The 14,607-nt window shown below is 36.3% G+C and overlaps 1 protein-coding gene across 2 annotated transcripts in view; it reads left to right on the plus strand.

Annotated features, from left to right (window-relative positions):
* The first annotated feature begins 235 nt into the window (after nt 1-235).
* The window catches only part of LOC138700354 (trypsin-1-like), a 44,741-nt gene continuing 30,369 nt past the window's right edge, over nt 236-14,607 (plus strand). The window contains exons 1-3 of one of the 2 annotated variants that reach the window (XM_069826925.1): nt 236-404; nt 8,715-8,800; nt 14,238-14,326. In XM_069826925.1, coding sequence (XP_069683026.1) covers nt 353-404; nt 8,715-8,800; nt 14,238-14,326 — 227 coding nt within the window. In that variant the 5' untranslated portion in view covers nt 236-352. The remainder of the gene's footprint in view (nt 405-8,714; nt 8,801-14,237; nt 14,327-14,607) is intronic. The other variant, XM_069826926.1, reaches the window with a different exon arrangement.

Raw genomic sequence — 14,607 nt, forward strand, 5'->3', positions numbered from 1 at the left:
AGAATGAGGCGATGTAGTAAGAAAGGTCCATCTCAATCCTTTAGAGTCTGCTAATGTTAGCATTATCTCATGTAACAAATTATTTCACAATGATAAGATAACAGTAAAATTAAGAATGCAGCGACAACAGCTTCGACTGTACAATCAAAACAAACTTAGTGGCTCCGTTTGTGATAATTTAATTGTTATCGCGGCATTCCAGAACGACCCACGATATAATCTCGACAAGTGAGAAGTAAAATATCATTGAGATTATCAGAATTACAATTGTGGAGGAGTGTTTAAGGTACAAAAGACTCGGGGAGACTAGAATGAAATCAGTTCGTGAAGAGGCGAAAATAAGGGCGCTACAATGATCCGAAGTCTGATACTTCTTGCCATCTTAGTGGCTACTGGAACTCAAGGTAAGGTGACAGTTGAGATTTATGCAACAATTGGGGCACATTCCCTGACATTATTAACTCTATTGCGATTGTTGTGTTTTAATATAAGTTTCAGTGTGCCCATATGTTTCCACATAATATGTTAATATCAGCTCATTAATAAGCAGTTTCAAACTACTGTACTTAAGAAATCAGAGTTCTTTAAAGAAAGCTTCCATCAATCTCTTTTTTTCCAATTAGCGGTTATCACAGTAGTTATGGTAGACGCGATGTAAGTATCAGCAGTAGTATTGGTAACAGTTGCAGTGATAACAGTAATAGCAATAGAGCAGTTGAATTAATTTAAATTCCTTTCACTTCAAAATAAAGGCCAGAGTTGCTATGGAATTTTGGCCTCTCATTCCAAACATGCATTTTACGTCTCATTAAAACTTAGTTATTTATGTTTTTTATTAACTGCTGTTATTCTCTAGGTCATCTGCTCCAATATGAGACGGTTCCTAGTACGTAGTTTAGATATTATTTGTTTATTTGTTTGATTATTGTTTTTATGTGTAGTTTTGTAGGCATCGCGTATTTATTTTGATATGATATTTTATAGTATGGATTTTCATTTACGGTCTTACTAATAAAAACTCTATATACATGCGTTTAACTGTCGTATACTTATACAATGAGTAGCTCGTTTATAAGTCATGTGTAAAATTCCTTACTAATAATCACTACATACGTCGTGTATAACAGTATAAATGTTACACACCTACGTCATAGTTTCGTCATTACTTCGTTACGAAAGGTAATAGAATATCTGAGGTTCTCTATTGCATCCGGTAGAGCGCACTAGTGTGGCGTGTTAATTATCGATAGTACAACTGGCACTAATCGATTACCACACTACATTTTGGTCAAAGAGTACAAGCTACAGCAATATTATTCTAATAATTCTATGATCGTTGGTTTGTTCTTCTGTGGTTACAAGGTAACCATCATCATAAAATTACAGTCGATACGAACAGCTGTTAGAGGGGCGGCCATTTTTTCCCTATATACAGACGTGGACGAATTATTAGCAAAATTGAAGATTTTTATTATATATTTTTACAAAATATGATTCTTCGATTTAGACTACATTTGATATTTTTGCATATTTACAAATTATTAGCAAAACTGAAGGTTTTTATTGTATATTTTTACAAAATTCGATTCTTGAATTTGGACTACAGTTCACATTTTGGATATTTCCAAATTATTAGCAAAACTGAAGATTTTTGTTTTATTTTTACAAAATTTGGCTCTTCAATGCAGTTAAAATTTTTGCTAATTTATAAATTATTAGCTAAATTGAAGATTTTTATTATATATTTTTACAAAACTTGACTCTTCAATTTAAACTACAGTTGACATTTTTGCATATTTCTGTCTACTGTAGTGATGGAAATATGCAAAATTGTCAACTGTAGTTCAAATTTAAAAGTCAAATTTTGTAAACAGAATTATCATAAAAATCGTCAATTTTGTTAATAATTTGTCCACGTCTGTACAACGCTTAAACAAGGGGTTTCATGTATATAACTACGGCAAAGCAATTCCCATTGTATAGTTGCAGCCTGTTTATATGTCCAGAGCTTATTCACGGTTTATTAGTAACGTTTTCTGTCTCAACTCTGCACAAGTCTCGTATAAAAGCTATACACGGTTTATTAGTAAGACTGTTATAGAATAGATTGGGCTTGTAGAATGATAGATACAGAACGCGGGAGGTGTTGGTTGTATAGCCACGCTAGGTGAGGATAGAACAATAAGATAACGGAAGAGTATGTAGAGTTATATTGTCACAGTCAGACTTCTGGAGCCGACGCAGCGATGCGTGAGGTATTGCATTGAGTAGAAGGTGAACTCAGTTGAACTTGTGGACGCGTTGGTAGTTTAACCTCTTCCCTTAGTATATATTTTACCAGTTTTGTGAAAAAAGTGTCATATTTTTTATTTTCGTAAAGAGGTCATTTAATATTGCAGAATCACTGAACATCACTAATTTTCTTACATATCTAAAAAATCACTATGAAATAGACAAAGCTACATTCATACCTGAATTATTATCCCGAGTTATCTCGTGCACCTTGATTCCAGCTCTGATAGTTGTCCCATTTTTATTTTCTTCTAAACTATTTACCAACTTATGTTTTTTTGTGGATTAATTTATGAGGTACAATACCAGTGCTGTTATCAAGGCGTTAAATGTTGCTTGTCGTGTGATAGACTCGAAAGCAGGGTATTACGCACAGTGGCACATTGTATTCCGGACTGTAGTATCTGCTCTCCTATATGAGAGCGTTTTGGGAAGAATGGTGTAGCAGTCATTGAATATTTGTACCAGTACTTCTGTTCTTCAGGTTTGTTAACAATGTTCTGCAGTAACACTATGCCCAAAAGTACACGTATTTCAGAGTCTGTAGTAGGCCGCCACGAATTATTTTCAGCATTCTGTGAACACTTATTAGCATGCCGAATCGTCTCCTCGAATATAATGTTGATGAGGTCATTATCAAAGAATAATTAAAAGACTGAGAATTATCGTTATCAGAAACAATGTTAAAATTTCGGGGAATGGGGACCTCGGAGGTGCAGAAGAAATGTGCCAGATGTCTTCTATTCAAACCACTGTCGAAAAGACGCGACATCAACTGATCTGAATTTGTTTGTTGGTCTATAACTTCGTCTTCTGATACCGATGTTTCATTTCCTAATCTTCTACAGGAATATATTCCTGATCAAAAGTTTCGGAATCACTAACTTGATCCATCTTTACACAAAACAGCACAAAAAAAACTAAACACAAACAGAAACCACCAAAACTAACTAGCATCTACTCACTACTGTGTGTGAATGCTATATGAGCATAGAATTCCACTCGCAAGGAAGAAGTACAAAAAACACCACCAGATATAGCAATATCATTAACTTATGTAGCCAACTAGTGAGGGAAAGGTTACTGAAAGAATGGAAACGTACAAATTCGGGATAGATTATAATCCTTAGCAGCGAAAATGGGACTCAAACGAGTTAACTCGGGTTAATAAATTTTGACACAAGTTAGCAACCCGAGTTAACTCGGGTTAATCAGGGAAGTGGTTAAAGACGACGAAGCGTTGTTGTACACTGAGGAATTGTGCGATTCTCAGAACTATTAATATGTCATTAGCAGATATTGGGAATTCATGTCAACTTATCCTAGGTTCGTTCCAACAACAGTCAGGAACCGTCCGTAACCATCGTGAGCATGCGCAGTACAGAAAAAGCGTTCCAACACAATCCGAACCAGTCCTGAGCCGGAAACATGTACTGCAGTCGGGCGTTCCAACAAGCTTTTGACACGGGTTCGGAACGGTCAGAAGTAGTCCGCGGATTGAGGCATGTGCGGAAGAGTACGCAAGACGCGCATGCGCATAAGCTCACCAACGTCTCCTGGATACTGAAGAAAGACATGATCGACTGTTCACATCATTGAGGTTAAGATGAAGAGTGACAGTGCAGACGAATAATAAAACTAGAGATTTAATTTAAATTTTCGCCAAAAAGAAAGGGAATGGAAATTATTTGGGTATTGAAATAGTTAATTACAATTTCAACATCCAGCTTTGATTAAAAGTATAATAAATAACGTACATACATTAATAATTAAAAAAAACTATTTTTAGATTCGAGTCTCCCATTGAATTAGCGGAATTCTTGCCTTCCATATTTTTTGTCACCTTTTTACAGGAAATGATCGAAATTCTATTTTCTGCAATTAGAATTAGCTGCGAAACGATAATAATAATAATAATAATAATAATAATAATAATAATAATAATAATAATAATAATAATAATAAGCATCCCGTTCTTGGCAAAGATAATCACAGTTATAACATCTCTGGATTTAGTACATAACTATCCGCGAAAGCGTTCCAACAGCGTCCAGTCAGTTTCAATCCCATAGCAGATGCTCAACTAGCGCATGCGCATAAGATGGTATAGTCCGACCATCGGATCTGTGCCCCCGTAAGATATGCGAACTGAACCTTAATTCCTTTTCAGCCTCGGCAATTCATTTCCCTCCCTGTATTCCTATCTCTCTCTTTTCTATCCCTCTCTCTTTCTCTCCCCCACTACTCACAATTTTGAGCCTTCTTGCGGGACAGATTATTTGCACTTGCAGTCCAGTGTTGTCAACTCAACATGAATACTGTAGCACGGAGTGGCGAAAGAAATATTATTAAGCAAGTAATAGCATTTTGCGATGAAGAGAAACAAACAGGTCAAAATTTGTTTCCTATAAATCAGGCAACGAAAAGAGCAGCTGCGATCACAGGTGAAGCTTACTGTATTTCAATTTATTACGTTTTAAAATTACTTACTTAACTAATACTGATATAATACAACATTTTTATGTAATTTATATAGGCAGGTCAGAGTGCCTAATAAAGAAAATCAGGAGAGAGGGAGTCTGTGCAGGAGATGAAAAGCTAGAGTCACAAGGGAAGAACAGACCAGGGGAACCTTTAATTCTTGTAGATGATATGGACAGATGTATTTTAAGAAGAAAGATACAAGAATTTTATACGATGCAGAAAGAAGTTCCGACATTGGAGAAATTATTGAAGGTTGCGAGAGGAGCAATAAATTTCCAAGAAGGGAGAGAAACGCTTCGGAAAGTGATTATAGACATGGGATTTAGATTTAAAACATGTAGAAATACAAGATGTATTTTGATTGAAAGACCTACTTAAATTAAATTATGAATAAGTAAAAATTAACCTTACATTATTATAAGCAACATTCAAGAGACATGACACTGTTTGACGGAAGTTTGGCAACATCCCTATTCGGGAAGGTTCGTGGCCTGCTGTTTGACGTAGTGGGAGAGAAACGGGTGGAATGGGGTGAGTAGAGGCGTTAACTTTTCCAAGAAGGGGCACAGATCCGATGATGCGACAATAGTTGTTGTGAGACGCTAGTAGAGACATTCGGCTACGAGATTCTAATAGATACAGTCGGTTACAAGACCCTGGTGAGATAGTCGGCAGGGTGAAGACATTCTGGCGATATATTCGGAGCGGCGTAGAGATATTTTGGTGATAGTTTTTCGCAGTGAAGACGGTGATAAAGTAAGAAATATAAGTCAGCCAGACACTTGTGCATTTTTGATACTTAGAAGAATTTTCAATCGAAGTAACCATAGTAATTGTAGACTTAGAATATTTTCAGAGATAATTTAAGCAACGTACTCAGATCGTGTGAAACTATTGGTTTAATAGTAGCAGCCGCCATCGATACATCGCTTATGATTGTTTGTGAATAACACGATTATTCTTCGATTATTATCAACATTTGAATTCGTCGATTATTATCACTACTATAATTCGTCGATTAGTATCAACACTTTAATTCGTCGATTATTATTAACGCATTGAAATTGACATACAAACCTTGGATACGCGTTCGGAAATTACTAATATACAGGGTGGGGCATAGGAACCAAGTGTTTTTAAAATAATCATAAAATAGTTAGTTTTTGTTTTCAACACACTTTATTGGTAGAACAACGTTTGTGAGAACATACCATTTCAATTATGAGCGGAAAATTACATCCGGCATGTGATGTCCGTCTGTGTTGACGCATTGTTGAACCACTGAAGAAAATTGACCTCTGTTCTTTCTAGGAGATCTCTGTTGCAATAGTTTTTAATAAATTAGTCGATTTCTATTAAATTTCGATCCGAAAAATTCTAACATATTCTTCAATTACGATATGGGCTGAATGTTAGTCGCTTCTTCTTTGTAACTCAGGAATGAAAGAGGTATGAATTGTCTCAATGTAAAGCACAGAGTTTACAGTAATTGTAACCCCATTTTCTTGAAAAAAGTAGGGACCGATGACGCCAAACTGTCCCACCACGCACCAAACTGTTACTTTAGGACTATGCATAGATTTTTCGTGTAAATGACGCGGATTTTCAACATCCCAATACCGACAATTTTATCTGTTAACGGCTCCATTAAGGTGGAAATGAGCTTCATTACTCATTGCAGCCATCATGTTTTCATACTGCTCGTAGAGTGCAAGCATTTCCTGTGCGAAATTCATTGTTGGGGGTAATCCCTTACATTGAATTTCTGTACAACCACCCATCTTGTATGGGTGTAAATGTTAAATCGTCATGCAAAATCCGTCTTACCTTACGATTGCTGATTCCAAGTGCAGCTGAATGTCTATGAGCAGAAGGACCTGCGCATTATCGCTTGTCTGACTCAAAATTTTCTGGAGTACAGATGCCTCAAACTAGCAAGCTGTCTCGTTCGCGCAGGCGCATAGTGCACTTCTCCCCTACCACTGTCCGCCTACTGCTGTGCACTGTGGACTAGAACGGTACAGCTCAGTTCTAATAACAGTTGAGAAGGCTGCATAGGGAGGGTACATTTTGAATACATTGTCAAGAGGTCAACTTTTCAGATAATATGACTATACCTGGGTATCGGAGCCTAGGTGAGCCCCCTCCGTTAGCTCTACTACTTCCCCTCTCCAGGCAGCTTCCTAGTTTGAGGCATCTGTACAGTTGGGGGCCGGGCGGTTTATTCTTCAATATTGCGCCTTTTGTTCAAAGATGTTTAACCCAACATAAGATTGTGTCATGCACGGGAACAGAATCACTGCGATTAATATTGAATCTGTAGCAAAACTCACGCGGTATCGCGGTCACCGACTCGCCATTCCTAACAAAATAATCATACGCAAACTTGCGTCCACTGCTCTATGATGCCGACTGCAGGTGAAATGCTATGAGCCCGGAATAGAATGTCACATGCCGCACGTCTCTCCCTTTCATAACGACCGAGTATAAGCCATTCCAAAAACACTTGGTTCCCATGCCCCATCCTGTACAAGTGATCAATAAACATCCTGATTGGAGTTCAAGTACTACAAACTGAAACCGTGTGTCCGAGACATTATTTCATAATTTAAGTTTCGTTCTCCCAAACTCCACGTCCCGACTGACCCTAGCTTACCTGGGAACTCTACTCTACCACAGTTAATTCGAGGGAGCTGGCGCCCAAAATTATAACATCTTTATAAAGCCCGACTGTATAAATCATTTAATCTTAGATCAGAGGTTAAATTGATCCTTGTTTCAGCTGAACTTTGAATTTTGTGTTGTATAAAGTCTAATCTGAGATTAATTTGTCTCAAACTAAAGTCAACTTTGAATGAAGAAATTTATCCGATTAAGTAGATGATCCAAGTTCAGTTATTTGTTTTCTGTTTGAAATATACGAGTGACAGATTGTGCAAATAAAATATCCATTATTATTAATATTAATAGATATGTTAGGCACATTTATATATATTTCTGTCAATTTCTTGCCTTAATACACAAACATTCTTATATTTTATAAGGCTCTATCGTGTTCAGCAGTATCAAATAACATAACCTATAATTATATTATGTTTATAAAAACCATTAATTATTAATGGATATGATAGGTACATTCATAAATGTTCAATTAACTGTATTACTAAACGAAAATTGTCGTTTTATAAAGCTTTATTATGTTTAGCAGTATCAAACACCATAACATGATAACAACTTGGAGAACAGTCAACCTTCTTCTTATTGTCCGCCATTATTTACACTGAAAAAAAAAACCAGTGTCTCCAACAGAGCGTAATACAGATAGTCGCCAAAAAGTAGTTGTAAAGTCGCTAGATTTCTCATTATCAACAAAGAAAGATTAAATTTTGTCACTATGGGGTGCTAAAAAGGTCACTAAATCCCTATTTAAGCAATATAAAAGTTAAAAGAAATTGTTGTTGAAAAACAGTTAAAATCGCTAGATTGGCAACACTGAACAAACCTGTATAACATGGTCCGCGCATCACGTATTTCACCTGTTTATGCGATGTTGCCAAATCCTTTTCACGTGAACTTAGATTGCATTTGAACCAAGGTAATTTGATCGCAGAAAAGTTTTATACAATAGAAGAAGTGTCTGAACTCGGTTTACTTTTCGATCTTCGATCAAAGTTGATCTTTAGTCAGGGAGCTTTATACAATTGGGCCTTACCAATTAACAACGAACTTTGCCACCTCGAATTACCTGTCCGATATAATCGGAGCTGGAAGCCGGAGCAAAGATGAGGCAGATTACATCCAGTGTTGGAAGGTGCCAATCCTAGGAATCTTACACAACACCGACAACGAGACGAGAGCGACGGCCTCAATTACTAATGAAATTACTTTTCATTTTTTAAAAGCAACTGAATCATATAACACTTTATTTCTTCCCACAGGCAAAACAATTCCAAGAATCCCAATCGAAAGAGACAGCCGTATCATCAATGGCGAGGATGCTGATCGATCACAGTTCCCCGGACAGGTAGACTATACAAGCATTCTCATACGAAATGTTATATTTTGATTTATGAATGTTTTCGTTCTGAACAAACCTTTACTAATCACCAGGCTTCGAGACTTTGGACCGATACAATAAGTTTACTGTGCATGCACTATAGGTTGTTGACTCGCTGCAGGTAGATAGAGATGTGTTGAGGTAACAACGATGCTATAGGGACATCACTTTATTTTTACCAACATTTTTAACATTAACCTGGCTATACTCCGAAACACTCTTGCCCCCTTCCATTACAGGAGTTTGATGTTACTAGTGCAATATATAAACAAATCATTTTACTAGGTATAGGAGGAGAGAAAAGTAGTGTATCCATTTATGTTGTAAGGAAATACGATATTACGATTTTCAGTTTGATTATCACTTTTACGGAATTTATCAAAATACAGTGGAGTAGTAACATTTTTTTTTCTAAAAACTCAACTTTTCAGGCGGCTATGTTCGTTATGTAATGTCTACTTTATTTAGCATATTAATTATTGGTGTTAACATACAATATAGACAGTGCGTTTAAATTGAGGGGCTCATAAGTAAAGGATTGTAAGTGCACTTAAGTTACTTTTGAGAAAATGGGGTTTAAATATTTAAGCTTTCGTAAAATCGGTGAAATTTTTATTTAAATTTTAATGTGTGATGCGATTAAAATATCCCTTTTCCACTAAAATTTTAGATAATTTTGCTTACACTGGATGCACTTAACTCATGTTATTACAAATGTCACTAGCATTCCTTTGCTTCTAGCCACCTCAATTCAAAAAAAAAAGCTAATATGAATTTTTAAACAAGTTTCTGAAAATGGTTGCCGTTCATTACAATGCAGGCTTCAATTCTTTACGCATATTATTAAAAACATTTTGAATCATATCCTCTGAAATTGAATTTATCGTTTCTTGAATATAATTTTTAGTACGATATTATTAATATAGGTTCTTTCTTCTATAGAAAACGCAACCATATTTATGAAACACACTATACACTGCAGTGTTTACTTCACTGCTTGAAGACTTCGAATGCAACAGCGGCCATAAGTTTGTGTGTCTGACGGGAGCAAGGACATTAGTGAAGGGGCGGGAGTGAAGTACATTCAGAAATGTAGGTACAATAAAAATGCAAGTAAAAATAAAATGATGTCCCTGTATTTAGAGTAGAGTACGGTAGTATGGGGAAACACACATATGTACATTCTGAAAGTAAATATACATTACACAATGACAATGTCAAAAGAATGTGAAAAGCATTTATTCTCCTGTCTTTTATAAGCATTTGTTTTTAATTATACACAATGCTAATGGTGGAAATAAGCATGTAGCAATTTTAATTTCTTCAATTATCCTATTGGTCGTCTTTAGGAAGTGCAGTTACAGTACCGAATTGCAATGTACTACAAGATACATTCTCAGTGTCTCAAACGTAAATCTTTTTCGGTTATCTGCCAAAGTTTGTACTGTAGAAAGCTGCGCTCTACGTCGCATGACGTGATAGGAACAAAACGAAAAAACCTAACATCACTGCAGTCTCTAAGACACAGTCCTTTATTCTCGGATGACTCTATGTCCACTAATTTGCTGTTTATATTACACAATGTTCCATATCCGTTATTTTTACATAAAATTGATTTCCACTTCTGTTTTACACGTTCAGTAACCGGTGTACTTAATGTCTCATTAATTCCCTGCATCATTTTCTAAATTAATTTGAAGGCTTCCGGCATCTCTTGCTCTGACTTTTCTAACCGTGTAATAGTTTGAGACACAGTTTGAAAATAGGTTTGTACGAGAACCAAATTATTCGTCAGAACCTTCAAATCCAGAGCGTTTTCCTTTGCGTATTTGTTGTCATTCATTCTACAGTACCCCCACCCACTGTACGCTTTACCACTATACTCAGTACGCCGTTATGCGGATTTCCCACTGAACTGCTCTATTGGGTCCGAAGTCTCGAAGCCTGCTAATCACACAAATCAGTTCAAAATATGTTGAACTTGTAACAACAATAATTTTCATTTAAAATTGAAAGAGAAATACTAAAAGTTGCTTAGGCGTACATATTGTTTAAGATTCACCTGTATAATATCTGCAGTGCCTGGGAATAGTGACATAAGTCAGTTTCCACAAACCTTTTTTTATAATTTATTGACAACTTACACTGGTTTATGTCGATTTGATTTTTTTTTCTGTAGATATAAATTATTGTAATGGGAGGAATACCTATGTATGTTTTTCCAAGCGAACAGATGTTCCGCAAGTTGTCAAAAAATTACCAAAAAAGGTTTGTGGAAACTGACTTGTGTCAATTTTCCCGAGCACTACAGATTTAATGAACTACTTTCCTTTTAAATTATCGCAAACAAATACAACACGAGTAGTGCACAATTATTGTAGCATCGAATTGCCTTTTCGGAGACCAAATTTTCCCGAGCACTACAGATATAATGAACTACTTTCCTTTTAAATTATCGCAAACAAATACAACACGAGTAGTGCACAATTATTGTAGCATCGAATTGCCTTTTCGGAGACCAGCGCTTAAATTCTAGAGAGTTCATTTGGAAGATAAATAATGTACTGAAGCCAGATTTGGGCGGGATCAGTGGCGGATCCTGCATATTTATTAAGAGAAGGAAAGAAGTTAACAGCACGAAATGACACCTTCTTGAATGAAACATGCTACAAATTAGCCTACATGCATACATGTAAGACCAGGTAGTGTTGGGGTTCGCCTTAACTTCTGTATAGCAATAATCTGTTCTTGTAAACTGAGTTTCCTAAATTGTCCAAAATATATTATGTTTTCACTTCCATTCATTGTTGAATAACTGCAAAAATTAACAATTACAAGGAAATTCATCTGGCAGCATTTTTCGCGCACACTACAGCATCACACGTGTTAGAAGAGACTAGCTACTAACTCGTAACCGGAACCGTTTTACGGAAATGGAAATGGGAATGGGAAATAATCTGAGGAAAGCGAGAACACTGCCCCCACGTGGTCTGTGTTGCCAGATGTACATTTTACAAGTTCAGTATCACATACTTTTGAAGAATGTCAGTTCTTGTAAAGTCATACTATCATTATTGTTCAAAGCTGCCGGTGGCCGATTAATTTTTTATGTTAAAAATGATGTAGTTTGGAGTACCTACTTTCAGTTTCAAATATATTTGTACAAAACTGACAACTTGGCTGTTGCCCTGTCTAGTAAACAATGAATAGAAGTGAATTTCAGGGGCCAACTACGTAGAACTTTCTCCTCTTTGTTTTACATAAACCCGACTTTAACTTTCAAATATCCACGAAAGTTTCAAACCATGAATAGTAGGCCATATAAAGTGCAATGAATAATATCTGTGATTTATAATTTTAAAAAAAAAGTTTACATGGTGTCTTTCATAGCGTTGCATTAAAACTGTTTTTGTTGTGTCTCCTCCTAGATGTGTTCTAGTCCGGTTGAATGCAACATCGTTAGGTGGCAGCGGTAGCGAGCTTGCTCCACGACCAGTCGGTTTCTATTTCCCGCCCATGACTGATTCAGAGGAGGATCTCCTCCCTCTCCGTTCATTTACTTGCTTTAAAACTCTGCTTCTTTCTCTGGCCGCTAGCGCGCTGTTGTCTATGTGTGTTAACTGCAGTAGAGGAGGAATGGAGTGCCTTTCCTCCACACAGACAATCTCGCATCTTTCTCACAGTTTTCTACAGCACATGAGCGCGCGTCGTTTAAAACTCGATCAACCGAGTTTTTCTTATAGCTGTGAACTTAAAAATTATCGAATTTCAAGGCACATATTTTATTTGCTATTTACTTTCAAAAGAAGACAATGTGAGGAGGACGTTCCCCCCTTCCCTCCCCCGAGGAACCACCACTGGGCGGGATACTCACAATTACGCTTTACGCTGGCGGTATTCCACTAATTGCTCCATTACTACTTTAATAATTTAATAAAAGCTATATACTGTACAAATAATTATAAAATACTTCGACATTGGTTTACAGTTGGTGACATCAATCCACACAGGATCAACACGCGAGAGCAACTACATACTTATCAAATTATAAACCATCAATATCAGTCGATAAATTTAATCGCGACATGTAACATAACCTATATAGAATACAAGCATTTTTATCATATGAATAAAAATATTCGTCCTGGTATAAGTGAAAGCTCGTAATATTTCAAAAAATTTAAATGTTTTTAGTTATTATTTTTAAGCCAATTTAGCATTTATAGTTGGACCATCGGATCTGTGCCCCCGTAAAATATGCGAACTGAACCCTAATTCCTTCTCAGCCTCTGTAATTAATTTCTCTCCCTGCATTCCTATCTCTCTCTTTTCTATCTCTCTCCCTTTCTGTTTCCCACTACTCACAACTTTGGCCTTCTGGCGGGACAGTTTACAATATTTGCACTTGCAGTCCAGTGTTGTCAACTCAACGTGAATACTGTAGCACGGAGTGGAGAAAGAAATATTATTAAGCAAGTACGTAATAGCATTTTGCGATGAAGAGAAACAAACAGGTTAATATCTGTTTCCTATAAATCAGGCAACGAAAAGAGCAACTGATATCACAGGTGAGGCTTATTTTATTTCAATTGATTATGTATTAAAGTTAATTACTTAACTAATACTAATAATACAACATTTTATGTAATTTATATAGACAGGTCAGAACTCCTAATAAAGAAAATCAGGAGAGAGGGAGTCTGTGCAGGAGATTAAAAGCTAGAATCGCCAGAGAAGAACAGACCAAGGGAGCTTTTAATTATTGTAGATGATATGAACCGATGTATTTTAAGAAGAAAGATACAAGAATTTTATACCGTTCAGAAAGAAGTTTCAACATTAAAGAAATTACTGAAGGTTGCGAGAGAAGCAATAATTTCCAAGGTTGGAGAGAAACACTACGGAAAGTGATTCGAGACATGGGATTTAGGTTTAAAAAATGTAGAAATACAAGGTGTACTTTGATTGAAAGAAATAATATTGTAGCATAGAGGACCAGATATTTATGACACCGTTTGACGGAAGTTTGGCAACATCCCTATTCGGCAAGGTTCGTGGCCTGCTGTTTAACGTGGTGGGAGGAAAGCGGGTGGAATGGAGTGAGTACAGGCGTTAACTTTTCCAAGAACGACGACAGCGCTGAAGAGGCACAGATCCGATGGTCCGACTATACCTTTGATATTGATTAATATATGCTCTACCTGTAACTGAGGTTAATATATTAGAGATTTTATGTATCTAATGATGTTGCATGTGCGACGAAAGCGTTTATACAAATAATAAAATATGTAATATAAAGGATTTATTCCCTGATTATTTTATGATAAGTCATTGACTGAAAATATAAACATTCATTGATATTACATTATTAAATTACACATACATTTTTCTTGCAATGTTACAGCTCTCCCTACAGATGTCATCAATTCACATTTGTGGAGCCTCCATTTTGAATGAGAATTGGGCCCTCACAGCAGCATATTGCATGCAATCGTATGTATAGCAAAAGAGAAAATAAAACAAATAATTAAGTATATAGGGTTATTGAGGCGGTTCTACGACACAGGGATACAAACGTTGATCCCATGATAAGACAGATGTCTCAATTCCGGTGGGGAATATGTTCAAAAATAGCTCAACAATTGCTGTATCTGTTTCAATAAATCTTTCCATGAAACTGTGTTTTTCATCTCTAAACAGCCCCAGGAAAACTTACTTTCTGGACACGCCCCGTACTTTAATAATGTTATCCAGACGCATTCTAATGTGTCTTA

Source organism: Periplaneta americana, chromosome 5, assembly GCF_040183065.1.
Source record: "Periplaneta americana isolate PAMFEO1 chromosome 5, P.americana_PAMFEO1_priV1, whole genome shotgun sequence".
NCBI classification, from domain to species: Eukaryota; Metazoa; Arthropoda; class Insecta; order Blattodea; family Blattidae; genus Periplaneta; species Periplaneta americana.